Source organism: Pholcus phalangioides, unplaced genomic scaffold (assembly GCF_987345545.1).
Source record: "Pholcus phalangioides strain wild (caught in Gottingen) unplaced genomic scaffold, Ppha-v1.0 ptg000007l_1, whole genome shotgun sequence".
Classification (NCBI taxonomy): domain Eukaryota; kingdom Metazoa; phylum Arthropoda; class Arachnida; order Araneae; family Pholcidae; genus Pholcus; species Pholcus phalangioides.
The window spans coordinates 64,833,719-64,861,020 of record NW_028301600.1 but is presented as its reverse complement, the minus strand read 5'-3'; the positions used below and the strand labels follow the sequence as shown (position 1 = coordinate 64,861,020).

Below are 27,302 nucleotides of genomic sequence, written 5' to 3'. Positions count from 1 at the left end.
ACTTACCAGATTCACTATTCTTCGTCCTAAAGACGCTCATTAGGGAAATCTATGAAACACATATCGTATATTACAAAAAATATCGTGATTCGTAATACACACACATTAGAGGGTTCTATTCCAACTCCTCACAATTTTTCATTAAAAAATGGATTTTAGCTTAAAGGGGGGAAAAATGTTGTTTGAGAATAATTTAACGCACTATTTAACATTTCGAAACCTTTAATGTGGTGAAGAAAATCTGAGTTGTCCCGTTTCCATACGTCTCGTTCAACCAAACGAGACATATAATCATCGCACTTACAATCGAAACTTTTCTGGGTATAGTTATCAATCGGTTATTAATATCAGAAACCCCGAAGTCTCGATGTGATCACATTAAGCGGCGTGGACTATTATTTACACGACTAGGACAACTTTTGGAAATGTGACAGTCACAAATATCTTGCATTTTTTACCTTTATTGGCGAATACACAATATATTGCCTTCACTCCATATAGAATTCTTTCGAAATCTCCCCGCGTTTAGCGTTTCTAAAGAATTGTATTACCTACTTTACTTTTGAAAAATAAATCTTAGAACGCTCTCTAAAGAACAAAATCCACAGTTGCAGATGTGAATTCAAATCAAGAAATTTTGAATAAGTATAATAGTCGAGAAAAAATATATATATATGTAAAAATAAATGTAGTAACATGAAATATCCTCAAGTAAACTTCGATGCAGCAATAATTTTTCTGCAAATATTAGTATATTACATTAAATGCAACAAACATCTTAACGATAAATCCCTCATTCTTCATACGTGAAATATTAAGTATGTGTAGTTGAGAGTTTCTAAATGTTTCCGACGTAGATTTTCATCTCAATAACTATTAAAATAAATGAATAAGGATATTTTCCCGAATCAAAATTGAAGAAGAATAAATTTAAAATTGAATGAAAACACGAGAGAATCGTGAAAACGAGTGCATTTTCTATTGAAGAAATGCACATTGATTATTTATTTTTAATTCATTGTTTATTCAAATGAACTAAAGTAATGTCGTTGTTTCTTTGAAAAATAATTAATAGGATGAAATCGTATTTTTTATTTATTTTTCTCCCAGACGTCTAACTTTAAACATGAATGTACAGCATATTATTAGTGGGTTGATTTCATGGTTATTGATCAAAAGAAAGACATCACATCTGAAAATTCAATGGAAATAGTATACATGTCATTATGAGTGATTAACCTTTAGATAAATGAGTTTTTTAACCGGTCACAGGCCAATCAAGTGCTTTTTTAACTGTTCGCGGACAACAATGGAATTAAATTTTGAAAAATTGCCAGTTGGATATTCCCCCCCTCTCTCTCTATACAATGAAAATTTGTAAAAATACTAAAGAATAGTGTTGTTTCAAGAAGGGCTCTTAATTTTACTGAAAATGTTTTTTGTTCATTCCGAGATTTCTACTATTTTCTTTTAAAATTAAGTATGTCTATAAGTTCAATAGTGGCTATTCCATACAGTGTTTTATCATGAAAATATGGTGTTTATAGAAGGGGAAAGAAGTATCAGTAGATCCACACAATTTTCATTTGAAGCCTCCCTATTCGTTAACACGGCTTAGATCAGGACGATCAATTTTGAATCCAGAATTTTCGATATTTTCTCTCTCTAGTTTTAATATTCATATTTGCCTTGTGTGTGTGAAATAATGTTTATCAACCCTATCTACAAGGATCACATTCGGTCCGAGACTCATGGATTGAGAATTAATTTAAGTAAGTGCTAATGCGGCCTTTATCTCATCAACCGTCAGTCGTAGAGGTATGATTCCAGTTAAAAAAAATTCTCAAAAGTTGTTCAAAAATTTCCCGGTACCAACTTTGAGAGGGAAAATACAGTGAGTCACAAAATTAAAAAATCTAAATTTTTATACGGTCCCCTCTGTCCTCTAGCTTCCAATTATAAAGTTGTTGCCCTGTCTCTCCTGAGGCCAACTGACAAAAAACCCACGTTTCTAATTGCTGTATGCGCTGAGACATTCGAATTCAAAAATCGAAGGAAAGTTGGGAAAGGAGGAAACGAAGGAAAGGAGTGTTTCACGAAAGACCACTCTCCCTTGTTAATATGACAGACACGGAAACTGGCTCAATGAGGAGATATCGATGTTTCAGGATAGGAAAATTCATCTCTGCCCTCGTGAGGACTCGAACGCCGGACGAATGCTCTACGAACTAAGCTATGAAAACAGATAGAATTTCCTCTCCTTGGAGCGTATGTATATACTGAATGGCACCGTGCTATGGACGGTGGTAACGTTCTGCTAAGATGACATCAGGGCCACCACATGTTTCAGGAAAGGAAAATTCATCTGCCTTCATGGGGACTCGTACCCCGGTCTTTAAACATCGATAACTGAAACATCGGTATCTCTTCACTCAGCCCGTTTCCGTATCTGTCGAAAGGAGTGTTGTCCGTTTGTCCGTTAGTTTTTGCAGTTCCTTCAGGAATTTTCTCCGATTTCTGAATTCAAATATCTTGGCTAATTTTACACTTACAAACGTTGAATTTTTTCTGTTGGCCTCAGGAAATACAGAGCAACAACTTTCTAACTGGAAGTTAGAAGACAATGGGACAGTATAAAAATGTTGATTTTTTTTATTTTGTGACACACTGTATTTTCACTATCAAAACTGGCACAGGGTAGTTTTGGAACGCCTTTTAAGCATTTTTTAAACTGAAATCATACTTCTACGACGGTTGGTTGATGGGATAAAGCCCGCATTAGCACTTACAGGACACCCTGTATAGTGTAATAAAAAAAAAGAGAAAAAAAAAGAGTAATATATAACCCATATCCTATGCATTCGAACTCAGTGACATTTTCTAACGGCAGTTACAATGGAGAAGATCAGGTAGCCGTAACTAATGGTATGATGAATAATAAACATCATCACTTATTGATTGATAAGCATGGCTTGATTATTTACGAAGACCATATGAGAGGCTGTAAAATTCCATTAGTTATTCTTGGAGCTAAGAAATTAAGCAGAGAACCTCTTAGGATGTTTCAGCGGGAAGTCAATAGTATTTTGCGAACAAGCTGGAACGTGAATAGCATTAAAGTCTTCTCTTTGTTCATAAATTAAATTTACTAGCAAACTGACGCATCGGAGGAATTCTTTTTCTCGGTGTTTCTTATCTTTTTTTCTTCTTCTAAATGTTGTTCTACAAAGTAATGCAGAGTTCCTACCATTCGGGAAAATACAGTACATAAAGGCTTATGTCTTCTCACGATATTTTAGCAAGTGTTTGTTTAAAACTGTGAATATAATTTCAAATAACTTAAGTACAAAATTCTTCAGCAATCAAGTATTAGTTTGCAATCGACTGCCACAATTATAATGTCAATGACTAATGCTTTTGACTACAATATGTATTGTGTCCGATGTATGAATTTTTCTGTATACGCAATAAATAAATAAAAAAATTTTGAATGTGATTTATGGGGGGGAAAATTCTTCAGTTCAGATACGATTATATTCAACCTTTTAAGTGGCATTCACGAGATATCTCGCCTCCTCAAAAGTCTCTTATTTAAGCATTGTATGCTTAATAAGCATACATTGCTTATTGCAATCCCAAGTATTTTGCAAAGTCGATTTTTCAATGAAACACTTTTTCCTATATCCCTTACTTTGCACCTACTTCATTGAAAAAAGATATGTGATTTTAAAGGGGGTTTTGTGATTTCTGCTATGCCACTTAAGGGGTCTCCTACATTTTAGCATGGTAAAAACTTTCTTATCTAGAAATATTATTAAAAATATTATTTTACATTGATTTATTTAAAACTTTTACCACATATATTTGATTGTGTAGCGCTATCCTATGCCAGATACTGATACAAAATTTGGCACATCTCCAATAACTGATTTTTTACAAATTTTCAAAAAAATGAGTTAATGCTTGTGCACATGATAAAATAATATGACATCATTTAAATTGAACAAAAATTTATTCAAAATATAGGAAACTGTTCAGTTCATAAAATGACGAAAAAGACTTAAGATCCATTCATTAATACTTGGGTTATAATATTTTTAACATTTAAAATTTAATATTGAATAAGATTTTGAGACTCAATCTTGTTCATCATTTTATGAACTGAACAGTTTACTTTATTTTGAATAATTTTTTTATTCAATTACATTGATTTCATGCAATTTTGTCATGCGCGGAAGCTGTTTTTAATGGGGGGGGTTTTATTTGAGATGTAAAATTTTGTATTGACACATACAATAGCTTACACAATTAAATATATGTGGTAAAAATTTGAAATAAATCAATGGATAAATAATATTGTTAATAACGAATCTACGTAAGAAATTTTTTTACTATGTAAAAAGGCAGGGGTATTTGTATATATACAAACGCAGTCTCGACTTACGAATTTTTCGGCTAACAAAGATTTTATCACGATTTTTCAAGCTCGATAAAATTTTTTAGATTCGATTCAGTTAATGCTCACAAACACGACAAATTTTCGGGAAAGTTCTTCGAAAATAATACGTCATTCACGACGTATGAATTTATGTCAAGCTGGAACCTATATTTTTCTGTCAGAAAGCTTCTGAGCCATTTCATGTGAAATATGAATAAGTACAGTGGAGAAAATATTTTTTTTTTAAATTCATTCTAATTTGAATTTTCATTTCACGTGACAAGGCTTTTAGCATCGAACTAAAGCCGAACGATCAGTCTAGTCGTTCCGGGAGATAATCTATTCCGTCTTTAACAAAAACCTTGTTTACAAATTAGTGATAGAAGTGTTCGGACCCATGGCCCTCACAAGGGTGGGGCTGACAGGGTTCCAGACTACTTATCATTTGTTTTTTAGTTGTCGGATAGCAAATCCACTATGGGGGGGGGGGGCGTTAAAAATTTGATCAGGGTACCGCCAAAGTCCTAGCCCAAAGGCCCTGCTGCAGTGTGTGGGGCTATGTTTGGACCCACGGCGAGAAACCTATTTTAAAGGAAAATATAACCGTGCCCGAAAAGGCTGTAGTTTTCTGCTGGACAATGCTCAATGAAATGCTCCTTGGTTGGAGATAAGTAAATAATTCAAAACATTAAAATAATGAAAATGTCAATTAGTAGATTTTTAAATTCTCTTCCAGCGAAGAGACAGAGGCCAGCTTCTGATGAAGTTTCATCGTCTGCTATCCTTGATAGACTTTGAAGATGTGGAAGAAAAGACTACGCTGTATAAGTTCCAAGTAAAAATGTCATGTAAATACCGTGAGAAAAAAGAAAAAAAAATCTTCAGTTTTTATACTCCTTTAAATTCTTCCTCATTCGGTTATGAAGCTGTTTATCTTAGCCTTTGGTCAGTTTATGTCTTTTTTATAATGTTCCTACTGTTTTATAAAACTTATCTTCAAATTTTGGGGGCATCCGGAACGAATTAAATGATTTTATATAGAAACCTATGGGAAATCCCGTTTCGGCTAACGAACATAATTTCGAAAGGAATCATCTTCGTTAGCCAAAGTAAAACTGCATTTGATTTAAGAAATGTATTTGATATATGTAATCAAAACATATATAAATATATAATTTAATATGTAATAAATTAATACACATACAAATATTTTATTATATTGGGAAAATGTGATAAATATTGAATTCTTTTCAACGCATTTGAAAAACGGAAACCAACGTATGTACTGTACATGCATTAATAAAAACTAGTTTCGAACACAATACATAAACGAACATATTCCAAATGTTCACTTCAGCACAAAATAATTTATTATCAAATATCGAATTACGAGTCAACTTATTAGACCGGTAATTATTTTTTTTCTTTCTTATCGGGACAAATAATTGCGCAACATTTAAATAGCTCCCTAGATTACTAATTTATCATTTTTCCCGCTTTGTGTTTTCGTTTAAGAAACATTAATGTTCCAGCTGATTAGCACCGAATAAAATAACTAATCTTCCAGAACATGGAGAATAAAGCTCGTGTCGGTAGGCAAAGAAAATTATCTGCGAGAATTTTAGTATCTTTGATGTTAGCAAGTGCGACAAGGCGCTGATGGTCCTTAACTATACTAACGAGTTTTTCCAAGATGATGAAAAGTTGTTTGCACAATAGATGGACCTGGCTGGAAATTCCTTTATGCTCGCATGAACCAATTAATTGCTCGCAAACTACTATGTATATATGCATGCATAACCACACAGTATACGACCCCAGTGGCGTGACCAACAGATAAAGTAAAGAAAAAAAAACTCCAACCTTGAGTTTTAACATTAGTTTTCATGCTGTTGCCCCAAAATTTGCCTTTAAGGCAAACTGGCATAATTAAGCTCAATAAGGAAGAAAATCCCCCGCACATCTTTCCTTATGTGTAGCTTTTGAATTATTCGTAAAAAATTGAATTAGCGCCTGCTGCGACTTAATTTTGGGTGTATCTAATAAGAGTTTTAATCGTTCACACGAGTTTTTTAAAAAAGAAATTAATTTTTCTTATCTTTTGCGCTTCAAGTGACAAATCGTTGACGAGACTTATCAAGAAAAAGCGTGTGATAAGATCAATGTTTCCCTATATATTTTTAATCATATTTTTAGTTTTTTTCCCATCAATTTTCTTTGCATACAAGTTTTTTTTTAATTTTCAGCGATCGTTTTAACAGAAATGATTTTTTAGGAGGTCCAGTATTTTAATTTACAGATACAGCTTTTGAAAATAATTAAACCTGAAGGAAAATTGATCAAATTCGAGCCCATATTGTTTATTAAAGCATCTTAGTCTGATAGCTATTCCGACGTAGATGAAAGTGCTCTGAAAAAAAAATTCGAGAAAAATTATGAACTGAATAGTAATTTTTCAAAAACAAATTCATTTACGAGACTCAGTGGAATTTTTTTAAACTTTTCAATTTGGCAGACGAAGGAGCACAATTTTTTAATTCATTTATTTTTGAAATAAGTAATATATAACGAAAGAAAAAGAGACGGCTATTAAATATCTAAGGTGGTGGGAAAAAGTTTAAGGACAACCGAAAAACTGCCATATTTTGGAAACTTGTGTTTGTAGATGCATGACAATATTCAAGTGATAATTACAATTTGTAACTAAACTTGTTCCAGCAAAAATAATTTAGATGAGTGCTGTGCTGCTTCAAGAAGAAAATTTCAAATTTATAGTAAAGATCAAAACTTGAGAAAAGTATAAGGACAATTAAAAGTTATGGGAAAAAATTTCATTTCAATCAAGAGACGCTTTTTTGTTTACAATCTTCATCTTGCGGGATATCATAGATAGAGATAAGCCATTAATAATTAGTTGTGTAATCGTCTTTCGCTTGTTTGATGACTGCGATAACGATCATGTTTGTTTACGTATTGCGGACCATTTCTATACGCTTCGTGAGTCAAACTGCCACACAAGAGAGTATATACGGGATTAAGAAGATGCCATTTTCGATGACGATTCAAGGGGTTCCACTGAATCGGTTTCAAATCCACGCTATTTAGACTTTGAAACATGTACAGACAAATTGTCCTGTCAAAGCAAAAACTGTCTAAAAGTAATGAGAGGTGCCTCAGAAAATAGAAATTCTGTCGAAACTATCTAGATTTGTAAATATGCCTATATTTTCCTCTGACTCCAATTTCATCCAAAAACCTGGTTTTAATGACGAGCTACAAGGACTGAAATGTTGGCGAAGTTAAAAATCGAATTGTGGCTAAATTTTTGGCGGCCTGTGGTTACCTCATACCAAATTTTTTGCATTAAATACTACTACTATGTAACATATATTTCGATACAATTTAAAAAAAAATGTATGCAAAATTATCGTGATATTGCAAAATATCTTGATTTTCTGTTATGAATTGAAAAATAAATTTGAATAACATCAGAGAAATTTTTTTTTAATGTAAAATCTGTGAATAATCGTCTTTTTCTGACGAATGGTAAGAGAGAAAGCAGCCTTCTTGTACAAGCTTTCGGTTCACAATTTCCGAGCCTATTTATGAAAAACTGTAACAACAGACTTCACACTTTTAATTACTTTCGCCATTTCATGACCAGGAGCATAACGTTCTCTCTAAGAGCAAGCTTTTCACCCCTTTAGTGTTCAGTAAATACTGTAAACAGTCTCGACTGTTACGCCAACATAAGAAAAATGCTAATTTCTTTCTTCGACGTCAGAAAACACACGTGTCATACTTTTTTCCAAGTTTTGATGTTTACTATATATGTATATATATAATTTAGACAATTCCTTTTTTTTGGAGAAATTGTAACTTGTGGAAAATGTTTGGCTTAAGCCGCCCGTCTACAAGAACAAGTTTTAAAGACGTAGCGGTTTTTCAGTTGTCCTCAAACTTTTTTCCACCACCTTAGGCGTTTTGACTATGATTGAAGACTGGAATTAAAAAAGGCTGTAAGTGCCATTTTTCAACAACAAAAAAATTTCGTAAAAAAGAATGTAAGTTTCAACGCCAATGCAATGAAATAAGGCTGACAGTTCCTTGACAATTGGTTTGTTTGTTGTAGCTCCCACTAGGTAGCACTTGATGTAACTCTTTCAATCCATTGGTTTCCCCTTTACATCGATTTTCCTCGGAATTTACATTTTGGCACTTACAGCCTAATTCCAGTCTTCAATTTGTTTCTTGTTTTTTTTTTGTAATATTTTTCAAGAAACCTCTATACACGACGGCGAAATAAAATCGGGAAAACTTGATAGAATAAAACCTTCAATTTTTAGTACAATGGAACCTCTTGATAACAGACACCTTTGGGACCAAAAATTTTGTCTGTTAATTGGTAGTAAAATACATAGAAATCCATTCACTTAATTCAAAACTGTCCGTAAACAGTAGGTGTCTGCTATCGTGGAATGTTCATTACGACAGGTTTCCCTGTATATAGTAGAACTTCCTATACCTTAATCCTCCCGTATATATATGTATCCGAAACCTATCATATTCATAACAACCAAATTAATTTTTAATATGGAGTGCAATTATACAAATATACCTCCATTGTGTTTTAGAAATCAAAATACAGTGGTACTTGGTATATCAATCATGTCATGCGAAATACACGGTGGTCTTTTTGAATCACCCTGTTAATTCTAAATTACCTTGTTAAAATCATCCGACTTTTAAATGATATATTTTTTAAAAATTGACGGCGCAAGATGATATGTAATACACAAATAAATATAAAGGGAATTATTTTTTTTTAATGAAGCTTACATATGACTTCTTTTAGTGGCAATTATAATGTGGATTCTTTCAAAACTAGTTCTAATGGAAGTCCAATGCAAAAGCTATCCATCTTCTCAGCTTCTTGCGTGTAACAGCAGAATTTCAGTCATTAAGCTGAAGAACATTCTGAAAGATGATTACCGACTGCAATCATGCAAACGAAAGAATCCAGAATAGTTTTTGCTAGCTAGTTGTCATTTCACTTCTATCCCAAAAAACCTCCATAAACGGTCATCGCACGAGCATCATTAATTGTTCATGGTTTAAAACTTTCCTTTATATTCATATACCACTTACCATTCTGTGTTTTTAATTTTAAAATACGTATATAATTTTGAAATCAGATGATCTCTTCTAAATGACTCTGTATTTATCGAATATATATATATGGTTTCGTTTTAAATTCATCAGAAGTGGCATCCCCCACGTCTTGAAGACGATGACGTAATCCAACCAAGGTATTCATCATCTTTAAAGAACTTTATTTCAGCCTTTCACAGCGTTCGGAGATATTTGCTAATATCCAAAATGGGCTCAGTCACTTTGTTTCGAATGTCGAAGGTTTAATTATATTTAGATTAGTATCAATATTAAATGATTGACAAGTTATAATATTGCTTACGCAATGACATCGATCATGTCTAGGCCCATCTCTACGGTGCAATGAGCATGGTCAGATCTTGGCTCTGGAAGTCCACTAACGCAGTAGTAGCAGTCTCCAAGAATTTTGATGCGAAGACAATGGTTATCCTACACAGGAAAAGAAAAAGATATAAAACCATTTTTTAAAAGTTCTCATGCATTCTTTGTGCAAACAATTATATTTTAAAAGACGTAGTTGTTTTCTATCTTTTTGCTTTTCCAAAATACAGTACATGTTTGAAATTTAACTCTAAGAAAAAATGCAATACTTCATGCAGATTCTAAGCAAAATATAAGAACATTAAATGAAAAAGTTAGATCCATTATATGTGCGAAAAAAGTCAGATAAATGGAATACCGCTGACTTCAAAAGAAGTAGGTAATTATATGATTCTTTTTTCATCATTCGGAAAAACCAGCAGTTGGGCTGGGAATTACTTTTCGCTTACTCAAGGTACCAAAATGTTTGTCCACAAACAAAAGCAACAAGTGTTAATGCAAGTACTGCTTCTCTTTTTTGTTTTTTGCCTTCACTCCTAGCAATCAGGGTCTGAAGAAAAGGAATCCGATCTGTGGAACTAACTCAACGTAAATAAGCTTTCGTAGAGAAGAGATCTGAGCATCCATCCACTCGTTCGAGAATCGGTACTCACAAAAATCCACATAAAAGAAAATAAAGACATCAATACGGAAACATCAATGAAGTGGATGCTACACAATTGAAACAGAATTTCTAGTTTTCTGGTGTAAATTTTCTATACTTTTTTTGGTGTTTTACTATGCGGACGAAAGGAACTAGAACACTCTGTATTGATAATAAACGGTAATAAAGTTCATGAGGAAACAGTGATGTGTCTAGCTATTAGTTTTTCTGGGATTATTGTATCAATGTATACAGACATTGCTATGTACACTGCATATGAAGGGTGGTCCAACTAAAACTTGTCCCAAATAAAAAAAAACACACATATATAATGTGAAATAGTATTTTTTGAGAAATGTATTTATTTCTCATGGGAAATTTTTGGAATCACATGAAACTTTCAGAGCAAAATACACCCTTTCCCAACCAATATACGCTCTGTCATAATAATCAGAGGAGTTGAAAATTAACATCATTCTCTGATTAGCACAAATTAATTATTATATTATTCGTATATTCTCTGTGAAATTATTCGTAATTTCTCCTCGGAAATAGCAAACAATGTTATTTTTCAGTTGTTAAAATTATTATGAATGTCAGTCTCATACACTTTACCTTTTACTGCAACCTTGGGCCCCAAAAACATTATACGTCCATAAATCTGGTGACTTTAGCGGCCACAACATTTTCATCTTTATATTTCATGTTTTTATGAATATTTTTTTCCTGAAGATCAGCGGAAAAAGGAGATAAACGTTATACGTCGGGTTCACTGTTGGGTGCTCGTTCTCACACTAATAGTGCTGTGTATGCAAAGTCCCGTCCATGTAAAAAAGCAGCGATTTTTTTTCTACTAAAACCTCTTTTCTTCTATAATAATTTTCGGGTGTGGCGTATTCACCAGCAGTTGCGATACTATACAAAACACGAACATATATTTTTGAAATGGAGCGTGGGATACTTTGGCCTCCCTAACACTTTTTTGAAAGATCGAAGTATGCTTATTCATCAAACACCACAATTCCTCCTCCTTCAATTTGCAAATTTACCAAGAGGCGTTAATCCCGAGCCATAGAAAAAAGTTGTCATTCATAAATATTTAATATTTACTATAAGCATTATACCACAATTAATACAATTGGTCTGTAATTTTTTTAGCGATGGAAAACTGAATTGATATCGAGCTGATAACAACTGCTAGTGATCCTCCACGTATAGAATATGCAAAAGTAATATACTTATTATGTGAAACATCTCCAAGAATTAATCTGTGTAACTCGTTCAGTTCAAGAAAAAATTGTTTTGTGTGTGTGTGTGTGTACTCCTTTTCTCAACATATAAATAATTTTTAAACGTAATGATGACACGCTTGATTATAGTTTGCGGGAAAACATAATAGCGTAAGAGTTTTTTCAACGAGAATTTTTTAAAGATATTTTGACGGCTCTAAAACGATGCATAAATATGAGGAAAGGATTTTGAGGGAAGAAAAACCAATTAGCGTTGACAAACACGTTTGAAGGCTTTTATGGATCTGATCTAAGGTTTATATTTTAGAACTACTTTATGATGAGATGATAGTGTATTTGTGTGAGAATTTCATCATTTTTACGCATCTAAATAATCGAATAACAGTAATCATTTATGCTTGTAATTTTTTGGACATTCAGCAGTTTTTCCCGGCCACTTTCTTGATATATTTCAAATTTCTTAAGCATTTTGCGAATGAAAAATTCGATCGCTTCTATCGGTCTTTTGCCTATACAGGGTATCCTGTAGGTCCTAATGCGGCCTTTATCACATCAGTCGTTCGTCGTAAGGGTATGGTTCTAATTTAAAAAATGCTCAAATTGTGTTCAGGAATCACTCCGTACCAGTTTCGACAGCGAAAATAAAAAACTGTCATAAAATAAAAAGAATCTAAATTTTTATACGGCCCCGTCCTCTAATTACCAATTAGAAAGTTGTTGCTCTGTCTCTCCTGAGGCCAACACAAAAAATTTCACGTTTTTAAGTGCAATATTCGCCCAGATATTTGAATTCAAAAACCGGAGAAAAGTTGGGAAAGAACAACATAAATAAATGGACAAGCTCCTTTCTCTCTCATTCGTGCTGTTCTTTTTCCAACTTTTCTCAGATTTTTGAATTCGAATATCTCAGCAAATATTGCATTTAGAGGCATGGCATTTTTTTGTTGGTCTTAGGAGGGCAACAACTTTCTAATGGGAAGTTAGAGGGTGGGGGCGCGGTATATAAATTTAATTTTTTTATGACAGTGTATTTTAACTGTCAAAACCGATCCGGAATGATTCTTGAACACATTTTTAGCATTTTTTCAATTAGAAACAGCTGTTCGGGGACCACATCAGGACTTACAGGACACACTGTATATAGCTTGTATAGTAGGGTTTTAAAATTTTCAGATTTCGATTTGAATCGTTTCGCCTCCATGTATTTGCTTTTTTTTGTCTTTACCGTTAAAGGTTTTTTTATTAATATTGTATGTATGACATGACGTGCAGACAAAACTATCTATCTATCTACATAAAAGACAGACTACTGAAGAAAAAATCAATATAAATGAAATATTCATATGAAATTTTAAGACGTTGCCTTTTCAAGAATTGAAGATAAAATATCGTATATATATAATATCGCTGAACTACTGTAATGTGTTTTAATACAGAATATTCATGCAACATTCACTTCTTCATTTATATCATGCTTTCTGCATTATATCATGTCTTTTACTAGACAGTGATTAAAATATAATTTACAATTGCTCATACGAAATATACATACAGTGGATCTCGCTTTTAACGTTTTAAAAAACCGTCCTGAAGAAACTTTGTAAGCGAGAAAACGCTTTAAACGGGAAATCTCAATGAGTATTAGTAAAAGTTAGAACTATAAAAATAAGTCGCACTAAAAGGTATCCACTGTATATAAAATGCTTTTATCTCAGTTATAACCAGTCATTTTACTGAACGCGAGTTATCATATACTATATACTACTAAGCGTCGGGTTTCAAGTGGATTTTTATAAGATCAAAAACACAAGACTCTCTCTCTCTGATCTCGTGAAGTAGTTTCGGTGTTGATGTTTCTAAAGCTGTTCATTATTTACATATAACTATTTTCTATGATATAAAATGCTTGGCAAACTATTTGGTATACAATGTAAAATACTTTATAAAATCTAAATACAGTCGGATTCCGATATAACGAACTCCGATTCAACGAATTCCTCGATTTAACGATATTTTTTTTTTCTGAAATTCTGGTGAAAATAAAGGTCAAAAACTGGTGAAAATGAAGGTAAAAATTATTTAACGAATAAAAATCCTGAATAAAACGATTTTTTTTACTTACATCCTTAATTTTTTCATTTCTCGTCACCTAAATCAGTATTTTCACTCCCCAGTATTTGACCTTCAGCTCTTCTTTAGAAACAAACAAAAAAGTAGGAGGAGGAATCTGTCCTTTTTGAGTAAAGAGACAATAAAGCCATTTTTAGAGTGTGTGTGTGGGAAGGTTTCAGTGGCCAATTAGTGTACACTAATACGAAAAAACATTGTGTTCATTCAAACAATGAAGTCAATGAATTTCGTCAAATGAAGTCAAATCATATTTGTGTTCTGTCTTGACCAGTAAAGAATGGCGGTTGATCTGAAGAGAAAGCGTTTAAAAAAATTCAAATTTTACTAACAAATTTCACTTACAATCTTTCTGGACAGATCTTGCGGATCTCTTGAAAATGCGTTAAGATCACGATACATTCTTTTTAAAAATAATATTTGTTGGATGTACCGAATCGATTTTTCTCATGTGATTTTTTCATGCATCCTGATTTCATTCTCAAGTTTATAAAAAAATTTGAACAATTTTTTAAATTGTTGTCAGAAATAAGTTATAATAAGAACGCGAACGGGAGTAGCTTTTAATGTTTGCAGTTTCGAGTGTGTTTATGTTCATCATCAATTGTACAACGATTAAATAATCTCCGTGATTTAACGAATAAAGTTGTTAGTTTCTTCGAATTTGTTAAATCGGGGTTCGACTGTATCATATAATAAAGCTGAAAAAAATTTATATGATGTTTTATCGAATTTTTTTGTACAAATACAAATACAACTCCACAACAGACAAAATGCCTAACGAGGTGGCTGATTATTACCATAAAAACAGATTGAACGTTAAATACGTTATCTGAAATACTTGGACATTTGTTTTTGATGTTTTTACGCTGAATGAATCATCAAAACAACAAACGTCTTGAGAAATGATGAAATTATGGCAGAAGAAGACAATGCGTTGCGTTGCAACCAATTAACTATTTGAACGTACATCACTTTCTCTTTTAATTCGCAGCTGTTGGTGGAATAACAGATGAAATAAGGATAACAGAGTCTTATTCGTTTCAACTCCAGGAGGAATCTCATCAACGAAGCTAATGGAAAAACGTCCGCAACATGTTGCTCTAGGGCTTCTATCAAAGCACAAAACGAGATGTTCCTTCAAGTTCTCAGCTATCCCACGTGACTTTCCCCTGACCTTTGAAGATGAGCAAACAAAGGTTATCTGGGTTTCTTTGTGTGAGATAATCTGGAGGCGAGGCTAAAGCAACTCTGCATCTAACACAGCATCCATTAAACTCGGTAAAAATAAAAACAACAAAAACTGTTTGACCAACCGCTGCCGAAAAATAAAACCGGCTTCACTCTTTTTCTTCTCTCTTTCTCAAAGAATAAATGAGGCGTTAAATGCAGTGTTGGGTTAGCAAACTTTTCTTTTGTTTGATGTCCTCTATTCGTACACTGACTTCGAAATATGGTTATTCAACTGATCTTTTTATCCTTTGTTTATTTTATGTTCTTAATAAAAAAATTGAGTGACGAAAACCCATTTTTGAATACACCGATGGGTGCAATCGAAATTATATTTGGTTAAAAATTGTAATTTACCTTAAGAGATTACTCTGAATGATTACACATGCATTAATATAATAAAAATTAGGAGAGTAAATTTAAAAATACTTATATTGTGGTCCGTCTCAAAAGTTTAAACACTATAGATTTTTAACTACGCCATGGATACCGTTACAAATTTTGATTTTATTTATTTTTTGCTTGTGATCAAAATGCGAAAACCTACTTTAAACTTCGCACTGTCTAAGAAAATGAGTTTCTGAATTTTTAAACTCAAAATTTTGAAAAATAGATGTCTCAAAAGTTTAGTAAAACTTCCGTGTGTATATATTGTTTGTAATTTGTGTTAATTGCATTTTTAATTGGGTTGCTGTATTTTTGAAACATATGACATCCATATTTTTATGGGCATCTTTTTATCAGCCACCTCGTTGGGCATTTTGCCTGTTGTGGCGTTGTATTTGTATTTGTATTTGTATATGGAGTATCAGAAATGTGATAGTATAAAAATGCAAAACTATCGGATGTTCCCATTAAAAAAATTTGCCAAAATCGTCGCATATTTTGTAAATTCTGTAAATTCTTGTAAATTCTTCGATCATTTCATTTGACAGCAAAAAGAAAGGCTCTGAAAGGCCTATTGCTTTGAGCAGGTCGAAATGAAGTGTACTACGTGTATTAACCCAACGTGTCCTCCAAAAGCTAAAATCTTGTTGTGGTAGGCAACGCAGTACAAGTTTACGCGAAAACAAAACCGTTGAAAAATTGGCTTCAAAGCAAAAACTGACCTTGCATGGAAGATCCTGAAGTGAAAATTTCAACAGATATAGTTCATAAGCAGATCAGAGAAGCTTGTATTTGATTCATAAAAGAGTGCTTAGGAAATCACCTGTCACAACGAAGCACCAAAGAGAGGGGGAGAAGAGACACACTGAAATGGGCACGAAATCATATATGTTATAGAGACAAATATCTTGTTATCAGTGGTGCAAAAAAAAGCTCACGTGTTCCAGACGGATGTTTTCAGCAGACAGTAAGGTGGAGCTTCGATAATGGAATGGGCAGAATTTGCTTTTAATGGTCAGGCTTCCTTAACTTTTGAAACTGGTCATCAAACTCTGATGCTTAAAAGAGATTCTAGAGAAAACTAGCACTGATTGGGGAATTTTTAGGAGGACCAAACTTGACATTTCAACATTATGACGTGTCTATTCAAAAATCTGCTGCCACAAAAAAAGCTCTTTAATGTGAAAATGTATCGGTTTTAGACTGGCCATAGGTCAGTGCCGCCTTGAATCCCATTAGGAATATATGGGGCAAACTTATGGTAAATGTGTTTGCAAATGAAATACGGTATTTTCGACTGCTGATGACTTGAAGATCTCTATCAGAGAAACATGGTACGGTTTTGATGTTGAAACCCTACAGAATTTAATTAGATCCATAGAAGGATAGTGTGTTTGAGGTTGTTAAAAAAATCTCTATTAGCTATTAAAAACCTGTAATTTTTGTAAATCCAAATTTTCTCTAAACTTTTGACAGAGCTATTTTTTGCATTTTCGATACTATAAATATTCTAAATGTTTTTTCGTAGAATTTCTTTTTCTATACTCGACTTTACTCAATGTATTTTTCTTGTTATTTTAAGAAAAGTGCATTATCTAAACTTCTGAGACGGACTGTACTGTTACTAAATATTGTATTCAACATAAATTTAAAGCATATTTTTTCAATATCAATTATCTTTATTTTTTGACTATAGATTACTTTCGATAAATTGCTTGTTAAATATTAGAGTAGAGTAACATTCGAGTTACAAGCGGTTTCCGGGGTATTAGGTCAGGGCCTGAAGTATTTTCTTTCTGACGTTTCACCCACATCTGTGGCAAGCACCATCTGAGGTTAAACGGACGTAGGTTTCTGCGACAAGCGAGGAAGGCTTCGTAAGAAGTCTCTCGTTTATAACTCATTGAACGTCGGCCATGAAAGCCTCAGACAATACTTCATTAGAGTAACAATTTTAATGCCAAAAAAATACAAATAAATTTACTCACATATCAATTCAAGCATTTCATTTAGCAAAAATAGATTATTTAATTACTTTTATATCCATTCAAAAACTTATTTTAATTAGTTTTAATTAACAAATATTAGTAATCTGTTTTAATTAGCAATCTATTTAAGGAATTTATATCTTACGCAGATTGTATATTTATCATCTTGATGGAAGAAAAACTTCATATTTTTCTGTCTTTAAAATTTACTGACAATTTTTTTAAAACCAGCTGAGCATGATTTTCGGAATTCTACTTGCAATCATATCGTACTTAATTTTTTTCTTAGTTCAAATTGAATCTCCATAAGCTATATTTTGCAAAATTCATGATTTATATATTTCTAAAAACTTTCTTCACATTCCCGTTATTTCAGTTAACCCTTTATAAGGCCGCGGAAAGTACGCTTCCCACCAAATTCATCAATTTTTGCATGTTCATGGTATAGGCTATTTTACCACCTCTTATAAGAGCATCTATTGATAACTTCAGAAACTACAAAAAAAAGTTTATGTAAATAATTAAAAAAATTAGTTGGTTAGTTAATTTTAATTAATTAGTGGGCGCGGTAGCCCAGGTCGATGGGATACTCACCTAAAATACCAAAGCATGTTTAGAGGTGCCGCGAGTTCGATACCCGGTTTGACCGTGTCAGAAGGGGTACAATAGAAACGGTGACATGACCGCAGAAAAAAAAATGCTACCGCAGGTAGTCACCATCGAGGGGTTAGCGCACCAACTTATCGATGAGTATAAAAACAAGCCTGCCGTTCGGAATCGGCAATAAATTGTAAGTCCCGGTCAAATTAGCCCCCGTGTGCAGAAAATGACCGTGGTGCGACAAAATGACCGAATGATCATTAATTAATTAATTAGTTTTTAAAAGATAGTTTTATCCAATAAGCTATATGCGCGTATTTTCTTAAATCAGTCTCAATCCCACAGAAATATTTCTATATACCATTACCAAAAAAAAAAAAAGGGGCCCTATAAAGGATTAGCAAACACTTCACCACCGACAATTCACCGTAAGGAAAATTCACCAATAAAGAATTCATTGACGGAAAACTCACCGAATCTATTAAATTGAAGTTATTGTCATACGTCAAATGGACATTTTTGACAACCTTTTTTTTATAATATAAAAACATCATCATAATATGTAACATCATATAAATTTTATGACGTTCATCACATCAATCACGCTATTTTGCGAGATTTTTTTCACGTCGTTTGTACTATTTTGACTAATTTTGTTTTCTTTTTAAAATAACTTTTCTTTTGTCTCATTCGTGTTTCAGCTTCTGTGTTGAGATTCAAGTTTTAATAGCACCGAAAATAAAAAAATCAATTCGTCTTTCAAGAAAAGGAAATGAAAAAGTCACCGCATCTGACCAAAAGGTAGTATGATACGACTAACAGTTCTCTGCCGGAGATTTATAATATTATTTTCGAATTTTCCTTCAAGATCATTTTTTCTGTTCATAAACTATTAATTCCCTCAACAATTTCAATAACTTGCGACTCACTTTAGAGTTATATGAGTTAACGTTAACTGCTGATGATATAATTTAATGAAAAAAATTTTCTACTGCGTAAAAAAAACGTTTCTAAAGCATATGAAAAAATAAAGTAAAACAAACTGGGTTGGTTTTATGGGGTCCGAATGTACTTGAAGAAAATGTCGCCATCGAAAGAACTCATGCGATTGCAAATTCATCAGCAAGTGTACCGAATAAATTTAGTAGATGGTTAGTTGAAAAGCAAATTACTTTGTTAATTGGTTGGACAGAAGAAGCATAGATACAGTCAAGAATGTTTAATTTAGAAACTTTTCTTCAAGCGTAAATAATTAGTCGTATTAACGGTTTCTTCTTAGATTCACACGGCAGCGTCACTTCTTTTGTATTAACCTTAAGAGGCTGTTCATTTTGCTGCGCAATATGTTCCGTCTCATCAAGGATTTTACTTGACACGAACTACTGCTTTATTTATCAGCCTGTTAATTAGAGCCGCTAACAATTAAGAAGGGAAATACGCAACCTTATGCTAAACATCTAGAAATAACTAAACATAAATAATGATTATGCGATTACTGAACAAATTAAGGACGACACCTAGTTTGTTCAGTTTGTTTTATTCAATTCATAGTCCTATACGTATTAGTATTATTATTTTGAGGGTATCAGCTTGTATAGTTTTTACCCAGTGCAACTCTTACATGTTTTCCGTTATTCTGAGGCTGAAATATATAGGGTGCATAGCTAACACCTGCCAACGCAATTTACCTGCAAATCCAAGGGACATACTTCCAATTAGGAAAAAGTATCTAAATAACGTGTAGAACTCATATGTCATTCATGTTGCAAATGATTGTATTAAAGTATGAAAATTAATTTTTTTACGGACACCCTATCTTCAAAAACCTAATTAGAAAGTTGTTGCCCTGTCTCTTCTGAGGCCAACAGAAGAAATTCTATGTTTCTAAGTGGAATATTCGCTGAGATATTTGAATTCAAAATATGCAGAAAAAACTTGGGGGGGGGCATCATGGTGGTGGTCACGTGGAACACATACATAAACGATTTGGAGACATTATGTTCGTTATTTGCGTATCTTTTCTTTGACTTGTGTATGTCAGTGAAACATGGCTTTTTTTTTAGTTATTTTTTTCCTGTCAAAAAATTCCCGTTACCTAGCGATGCTAACTCTGCAAACCGGTCTTTTTTTCCGGTTATTTTTCCGGTTTTTATGAATTTTTAAAGTTTCTACGGACTTTTTTCCCACCCTGTATATACATATATCCAAACAGAAATATACATCACAGCAGAGAGAGAGAGAGATTTGTACATACGATTTTAATTTAAAAAATATATACGTAATAATTTACCAAAATATATACGTAATAATTTACCAAAATATATACGTAATTATTTACCAAAATATATACGTAATAATTTACCAAAATATATACGTAATAATTTACCAAAATATATACGTAATAAGATACCAATATCAGCATCGACGGCAGCTGTAATATATGGGTATGATATATAGATGACAAGATAGATTCAAAAAGTGAATTATCTTAAAGCAAATCATCAAAATGAAATTGCAAATGGTAACATGAAGCGATGAGTTGAATATTCAAAGCCATCTCTAAGTTTTTCGTTGGGTGCAACATCACAGAGACTGGATGAAATGCAAAGCATTTCTGATTAGTTCTTGGGTAAAAACCCAAACTAAAGTACTAAATTCCCCCTACGTTTTGCAAGCAGTGAATTAGAATTCAGTCACACGTAAAGAACAACAATAACATACGAGGAAACATAACCACAAATACATATGAATGAGCGTTGATAACAAGTAAGAGATGCAGAAATAAATGAAACAACCACGTTTAAAAAACTCCTACAAATGATTGCGCTGCAGTGACAGTCATGTGCGGAACTTCATATTATGGGCAGAAATGAGATAGACCGCTGCTCACATAATAACGACTTTATTGTTCATATGACGAGTGCAACATGTGGACGGCTGTAGCTGCCTATTTCGTGAGTGTTGCCACACACGATGAAAGCAAACATATATTACAGAATAAATGAATGCAAAGCAAGTAGCATGACTTGGATGCTGCCTCCGGACGACTTTGGAGAGAGAAACAGGAAAGTCATTGCCAACTCTATATAAAATATAAGGAGAGACGTTCTTTCGGTTTATCTCTCTCTCTCTATATATATATATATATATATAGCTTACTTATTAGAACACTCGTTCAGGAATCAGGGTTCGAGTCCCGACAGAGGTAAATTTTTCTCAAAAATCAGTATCTCTACATAAGCAGCCTGTTTACACTGTATCTTATATTAATCAAGTGAGAGTACATCTTTCTCTATATATAGTTCCATGTTTGCAGATAATAACAAATATGTTCATGTTCTGCAAAAATATGTCCAAATGCCCATATATTACTGTATACTTACGTTTGATAGCTGGTCAAATCGCCCGAACAATTCATTCAGAAGACGAACGAGCTCTTGTGCGGTGCATTGAGACGCCAGTACCGTGAAGCCAACGATGTCCGCAAAAAGAATACTGAAATATTAAAAAATATTTCTAAATCAGATTTGATAAAAATTTCAATTCGAAGAATAAATTTAAAAATGCTTGATACTACAACATCAATCTAATTAGGCACCAACTTTGATTTAACATCTACTCTCAGTATAAAAAAGGAATTTTGAGATTTTTTTAGCCAACCCGAGGATCGCACATCGCGTTTAAATTAGAAGTAGGCGAAAGGTGTTATTGGATACATACGCGTTGAAGTGCACAGTGCGAAAATACCCCCCCCCCCCCGAAACTTGAATTTCGCTCTTGTATCATGTTCGTCTAACACAACGGTTCTTATCCTTTTTTCAGCCGCGAAATATACCACCAACATCGCGGCCTATGACTTTTTGTCGTATGTAAAAATGCTTAATAAACATTAGTTATTAACAAAATGTTTGGTTTGAAATACGACCCATCGTAGGTTAAGAACCCGTGGTCTAACAGTTACAATCTATTTCATATCATACGTGATAGGATGTCGAGTTATACTTGAGAAATATATAGGAAACACATTTAAAAAAAAAAACGATTAAAGCCACAACCAGCTTTGATTTAACCTCGGGTTGCATCGTAAAAGAATTTCTTGGAAGCTTATTCAACTCTCAATAAATCAAGAGGAAATAAAAATCAAATTCGAAAAGAGCGATTCCTCAACAAATTATAAATAGAACACGTGATGTTTCGACCAGATATCATGGAAAAGTACAGCCCCCTTCCCCCTAGGCTAATGTCAAGAGGGTAACTATTGCTACTCTGGAAAGAGTCTTCACCCATAAGCTCAATCGAAATCAAGCACGATAGAAACGTTCGTGGAACTCACTCGCATGTGATTTGCATTTACTGAATTAGAAAACTACTCTCTCAAGAGTCTTTGTGTGCATGGAAAAGTCTCGAGATCGCATCAAGCAATATCCTGAAGGATTTAGAAACTCTTCTTGGAGCCAGTCTTAGCCGACGGAAGAAAGAGAGCTCGTATTTCAGAAAACCTTGACTCAACTTAAAGAGATTTCGGAAGATACGGAGATATATTCCAGGCGCAATATTCTTGATGTGTTTCCTCGATCTTCTTTTGCAAGAAGGAAAAGCATCGCTACATCACAGAAATAAATAATTTTGCAGAAAGACGTAGATATATATATTGAAACGCCAAACAACTCTCTCTTCACCATTATTTCGGAACCGTTGATTAAAAAATAAAATGTTACTGGTTATATATTAACCTGTTTCTTAATTTCAAGTTTACATTCACCCATGAATTTTCATCAAACACACTTTTAACATAGAAACTCATGTGCATTAGGTACATAAAACCACATTTCTTAATTCTGTTCGAATAATTCGAAAATTTCAATTCATTCTACAGAAAAAGGAACAAACGAAGTTTCTATCGAAAATTTAGATCTGTAAAAATGTACTGTATAAAAAAGTTTGCAGCAGAATATGAGTGGCTAAAAGTAACTGCATCTGTCTGAAGTCGTTCACCATCCTTTTTATGAAAAATAGATATACGTCACACAAGAAATAGATTTTTTAAAAATAAATATTAATATAATGATTTTTAGTTAAAACTGATAGTGAAATTATTAAATTTTATCGCTGAAAATTTTGGACTGCTCTTGTACAAAAAATTATGGCTTGTAAATAATGACCATTTTGGGAAATGCAAACTGGTAAATAAAGGGTAAAATTGAAGTTCCTTTTTTTATTCTACTCAACACAGATCTTGGTTAATCGGTTAATCCTAGTTGCTAAAGGAATTGCGTTTGTTAGCTATTTAATGTTTTCAATTCTTCGTATAAGACGTTCATCTAAAATCGCTGATTACGCAATAATGAATCAATTATAAACAAATATTGAGAAATATTTGTTTTAGAAATGTTCGTTTCGTAACGCACACCTTATTCTATATTGAATGTTGGATACAAGACGTTTTATAGGAATAAAATCGAATTTTTACGACATTCGTTATAAAAACATTAAAGGTATACGTGAGGGCAAATAAAATAAATCAAAGCACACACATTTAATAACCTCCTTGCCTGAAGACTTTTGATAAAAGTCCATTGTTAACAATGAAAATAGTCAATGCAACCATTTCCTAGTCGAATGCAACAAAAATACTAACAACATTACTGCATTGATGAAAGCGTTCAAATCATTTAAGAAGACGTGCAAACACATCATTATTCTCTCTTATACTGCATATCTTTTATTTACAAGTATTTCTGTCACTATCTTTACTAAATAATCGTTAAACAATTATTAAAGAAAGACACGATAAAGCAATAACACGTTTCCCACTTTTTTTCAAAGTGACTGCGATAACAGAACGCTTGGACACGTGCAGAGAAAACAACAACAAAAATCAACAGCAATAACAAGCTATTTTTAGGAAGCAACTAAATATTTCTGATAACCAGCGCCATTGCTTGAAAAGAAAGTCATTAAAAATAATTATAATTAATTTCTTTCCATCACATAGCAAGATTAAAAAGAAATGTGCATTATTCTTATTGTGAGACTTATATTGTTAAGCCTCTTATTGGCTCGAGTAATAACCAGTCTAATGAAAGTAGGAAGATTTTTTTTTGAAGCATCTGAACCTCCAGTTTACTTCTATTATGACGTAGAAATATTTAATGAAGGTCATTTATTCATTTTGCCCACACTGTTACTTCAGTGAGATCGTTAACGCCAAACCGAACAGCACAGAGAGCAATTTTTATGCGTTAACTGAATTTCAAGGTATTTAATGAATTACAAGAAAATACACATTACGTAGCGTGCTCAGAAACTTCTCATATGGGGCTTTTTCTCTCAATCATTCGGGGTAGACAAAAACTTCTAACTGCAGAAATGTTTTGAATGAAGTGAATACATTCATATTAATTTATATTATGATAATTTTGCATAAAGAGATTAACTTTTGAATAACTACAAAATTTAACTCTATAGCATATCTATAGCGTACTCAGAAAGATCTCAATCCGGCCTCTTTCTTCTCAGCCATTGTTTATAGGCACACACTTTCAATTAGAAACAGTATTCAAATAACGTTCCTATTTCAGGCATCCCATTATAAACAGGGGCCGAAAAGCCACTGCTATACAAAATTTAGTTTTTACGCGATCCCTCTTTTCTTTAATCTGCAATTAGAAAGTTGTTGCTGTGTCTATGGTGAGCCCGACAAAATAATTCAAGTTTTTCAAGGTGCGCGGTTTGCACTGAAATGCAAACTAAATGGCCTAGAGAGAAGACTTTTTTGTTTAAATTTATCAAAAAAGTTCAAATTTCACTCACGGGTGTCAAACGGATAACTGGACATAACACATAATGCAATACAAACAGTATATAATTAATGTTTATGATAATTTGCGTCACAAATTTATCACATATCAATATGAGAACCTTTTTTAGCTCGGGCTACATCTAAACGGATGAAAGGTGCTTACGTTGAAATATGGTAGTTTTATGTAACGCAAAAAATTGTCATAAACATTCATTATACACTGTGTATGTTGCATTTTATGTGTTGTGTCGAGTTCTTTGTTTTACAGCGCAACGTGCGAGTGAATTTGAACTTTCTCTAAATTTATCAGGAAAAAAATGCCAATGATAAGTATTTTAGTTCAAACCCCTCCGTTTTATGTCAATTGGTTGATTTGTTATTAATTTTCAAAATGTGTTCACCCTATATATCATATATATTATCATATATATTATCCCTATATATTCATCCACCCTATATATACAGGGTATCCAGTAAGTGCTAATGCGACCTTTATCTCATCAACCGACCGTCGCATAGCTTTAGTTTTAATTTAAAAAAATGCTCAGAACGTGTTCAAAAATTTCCCTGTACCAGTTTTTTGAATGAAAATAGAGCGTGTAACAACATAAAAAATCTAAATTTTCATACGGTCCCCCCCCCCGTCCTCTAACTTCCAATCACAAAGTTATTGCCCTGTCTCTCCCGAGGCCAACACGAAAAATTCCCAGTTTCTAAGTGCAATATTTGCTGAGAAATTCGAATTCAAAAATCTGAGAAAAGCTGGGAAAGCAGCGTTGTTCGTTAGTTTTTGCTGTTCTTCCATAACTTTTCTCCGATTTTCGAATTAAAAAATATCTTGGCGAATATTGCACTTAGAAACATGGATTTTTTTCTGTTGGCCTCAGGAGTTATAGGGCAACAACTTTCTAAGTGAAAGTTAGAAGGCGGAGCGGTCCGTATAAAAATTTAGGTTTTTTTTATTTTGTGACAGACTGTATTTTCACTCTCAAAACTGGAACAGGGTGATTTTTGAACGCCTTTTGAGTATTTTTCAAATTGAAATCCTACCTCTACTACGAACAGTTGGTGAGGTAAAGGCCACATTGGCACTTACAGGACACCCTGTACTTTTTATAGCGCTCCGAGAGATTTCTTGGAAATAAAACGATAATTTATTTAAAATGGCATACTCTCGGGCTAATAATACATCAGAAACATTCAAAAAATCAACAAAAATACAAATATTCGTTTTAAGGTATTTTCATAATAATGAATATATTTTTATCCAATATACCTCTGCATTCTCGCGAAAAGATAAACTAGAATAACTTTTGCAATATCTAATGAACTAAATTGGGAAACTTTATCTCCATCTCACAAAATAAGCTTTACTCATAACTCTACATTTATTTTTATTCATTTTACTTTTACTTTGTTGTAGATTGTTAATCCGTAAACTAAGGCTAATTATTTTTTCCAGAAATAACGGTAGAAATGAAGAAATCACTGCTATAATTAAGCATTTGCTTGTGAATGTATGAACATGATATCTCGCTAGAATACTAAATCCGATTATTAGTGGTCTCAGAAAATTCACTGTGCGAGGCTATCAGATAAAAATAGTTAATTTCCACGAAGAAAATCCATGACATACGAATTTGATGTGCAATCGGACGAGCTTTAATCCGCTTACTGTTATATTAATGAACAAATAACAATATTAGGCACATTTTTATTGTATTCATTCCATACACTTGCCCCGAAGACTTGTCACTTAATGCTTTCGGAATACATTGAATTTCCTTCACATTGGTTTTTAAGTATATTGTATTGGATTTTTGATATCTCAAAGGAATCAAATGACACGTACTTTTTATAGAACATATCAAGGCTTAGCGATGATCAAGAGAATTTTAATCACATCGAATAATAAAAAATACTTTCATTAAAATTTTAAAATTTTGTACTCCGAAAAATAATCCCGTTCATTTACGAAGTAAATAATAAAATAAATAAAGTGTAAGAGTTACCCTATTTTTGGTATTAAAAATGTTTTGATAATTTTTGTCGTCCCACGGTCATGTTCTGCATAATAGGCTTTTTTTAATACTGATTGACATATTTCCTTGAGAAAACTTACTGCCCACATACTGTTATATATTACAAGGAAACAAATATCCGAAAACATTCCATTTTTTAAATGGGATTATATACGCGCATTTAAAAACCGTGGGCTAACAAGAATTCAGATCACTTTTAAAAATTTGCTACGTTCCGATTCTTAAAAATCTCCCATTGATATATTTCTTTTACAAATTGAATATCTCTTTTCAAGAATTATTTGAATCGATGACATTCAGTG

The 27,302-nt window shown here is 32.9% G+C and overlaps 1 protein-coding gene across 1 annotated transcript in view; it reads right to left on the bottom strand.

The window, feature by feature from the left end:
- Positions 1-27,302, bottom strand: part of LOC149085630 (adenylate cyclase type 1-like) — a 314,970-nt gene that overhangs the window by 98,261 nt on the left and 189,407 nt on the right. Inside the window, exons 4-5 of the mRNA XM_089233786.1 lie at positions 21,540-21,651; positions 9,912-10,039 (exon numbers count right to left, since the gene is read on the bottom strand). Of these exons, the coding sequence (XP_089089912.1) occupies positions 9,912-10,039; positions 21,540-21,651 (240 nt within the window). The remainder of the gene's footprint in view (positions 1-9,911; positions 10,040-21,539; positions 21,652-27,302) is intronic.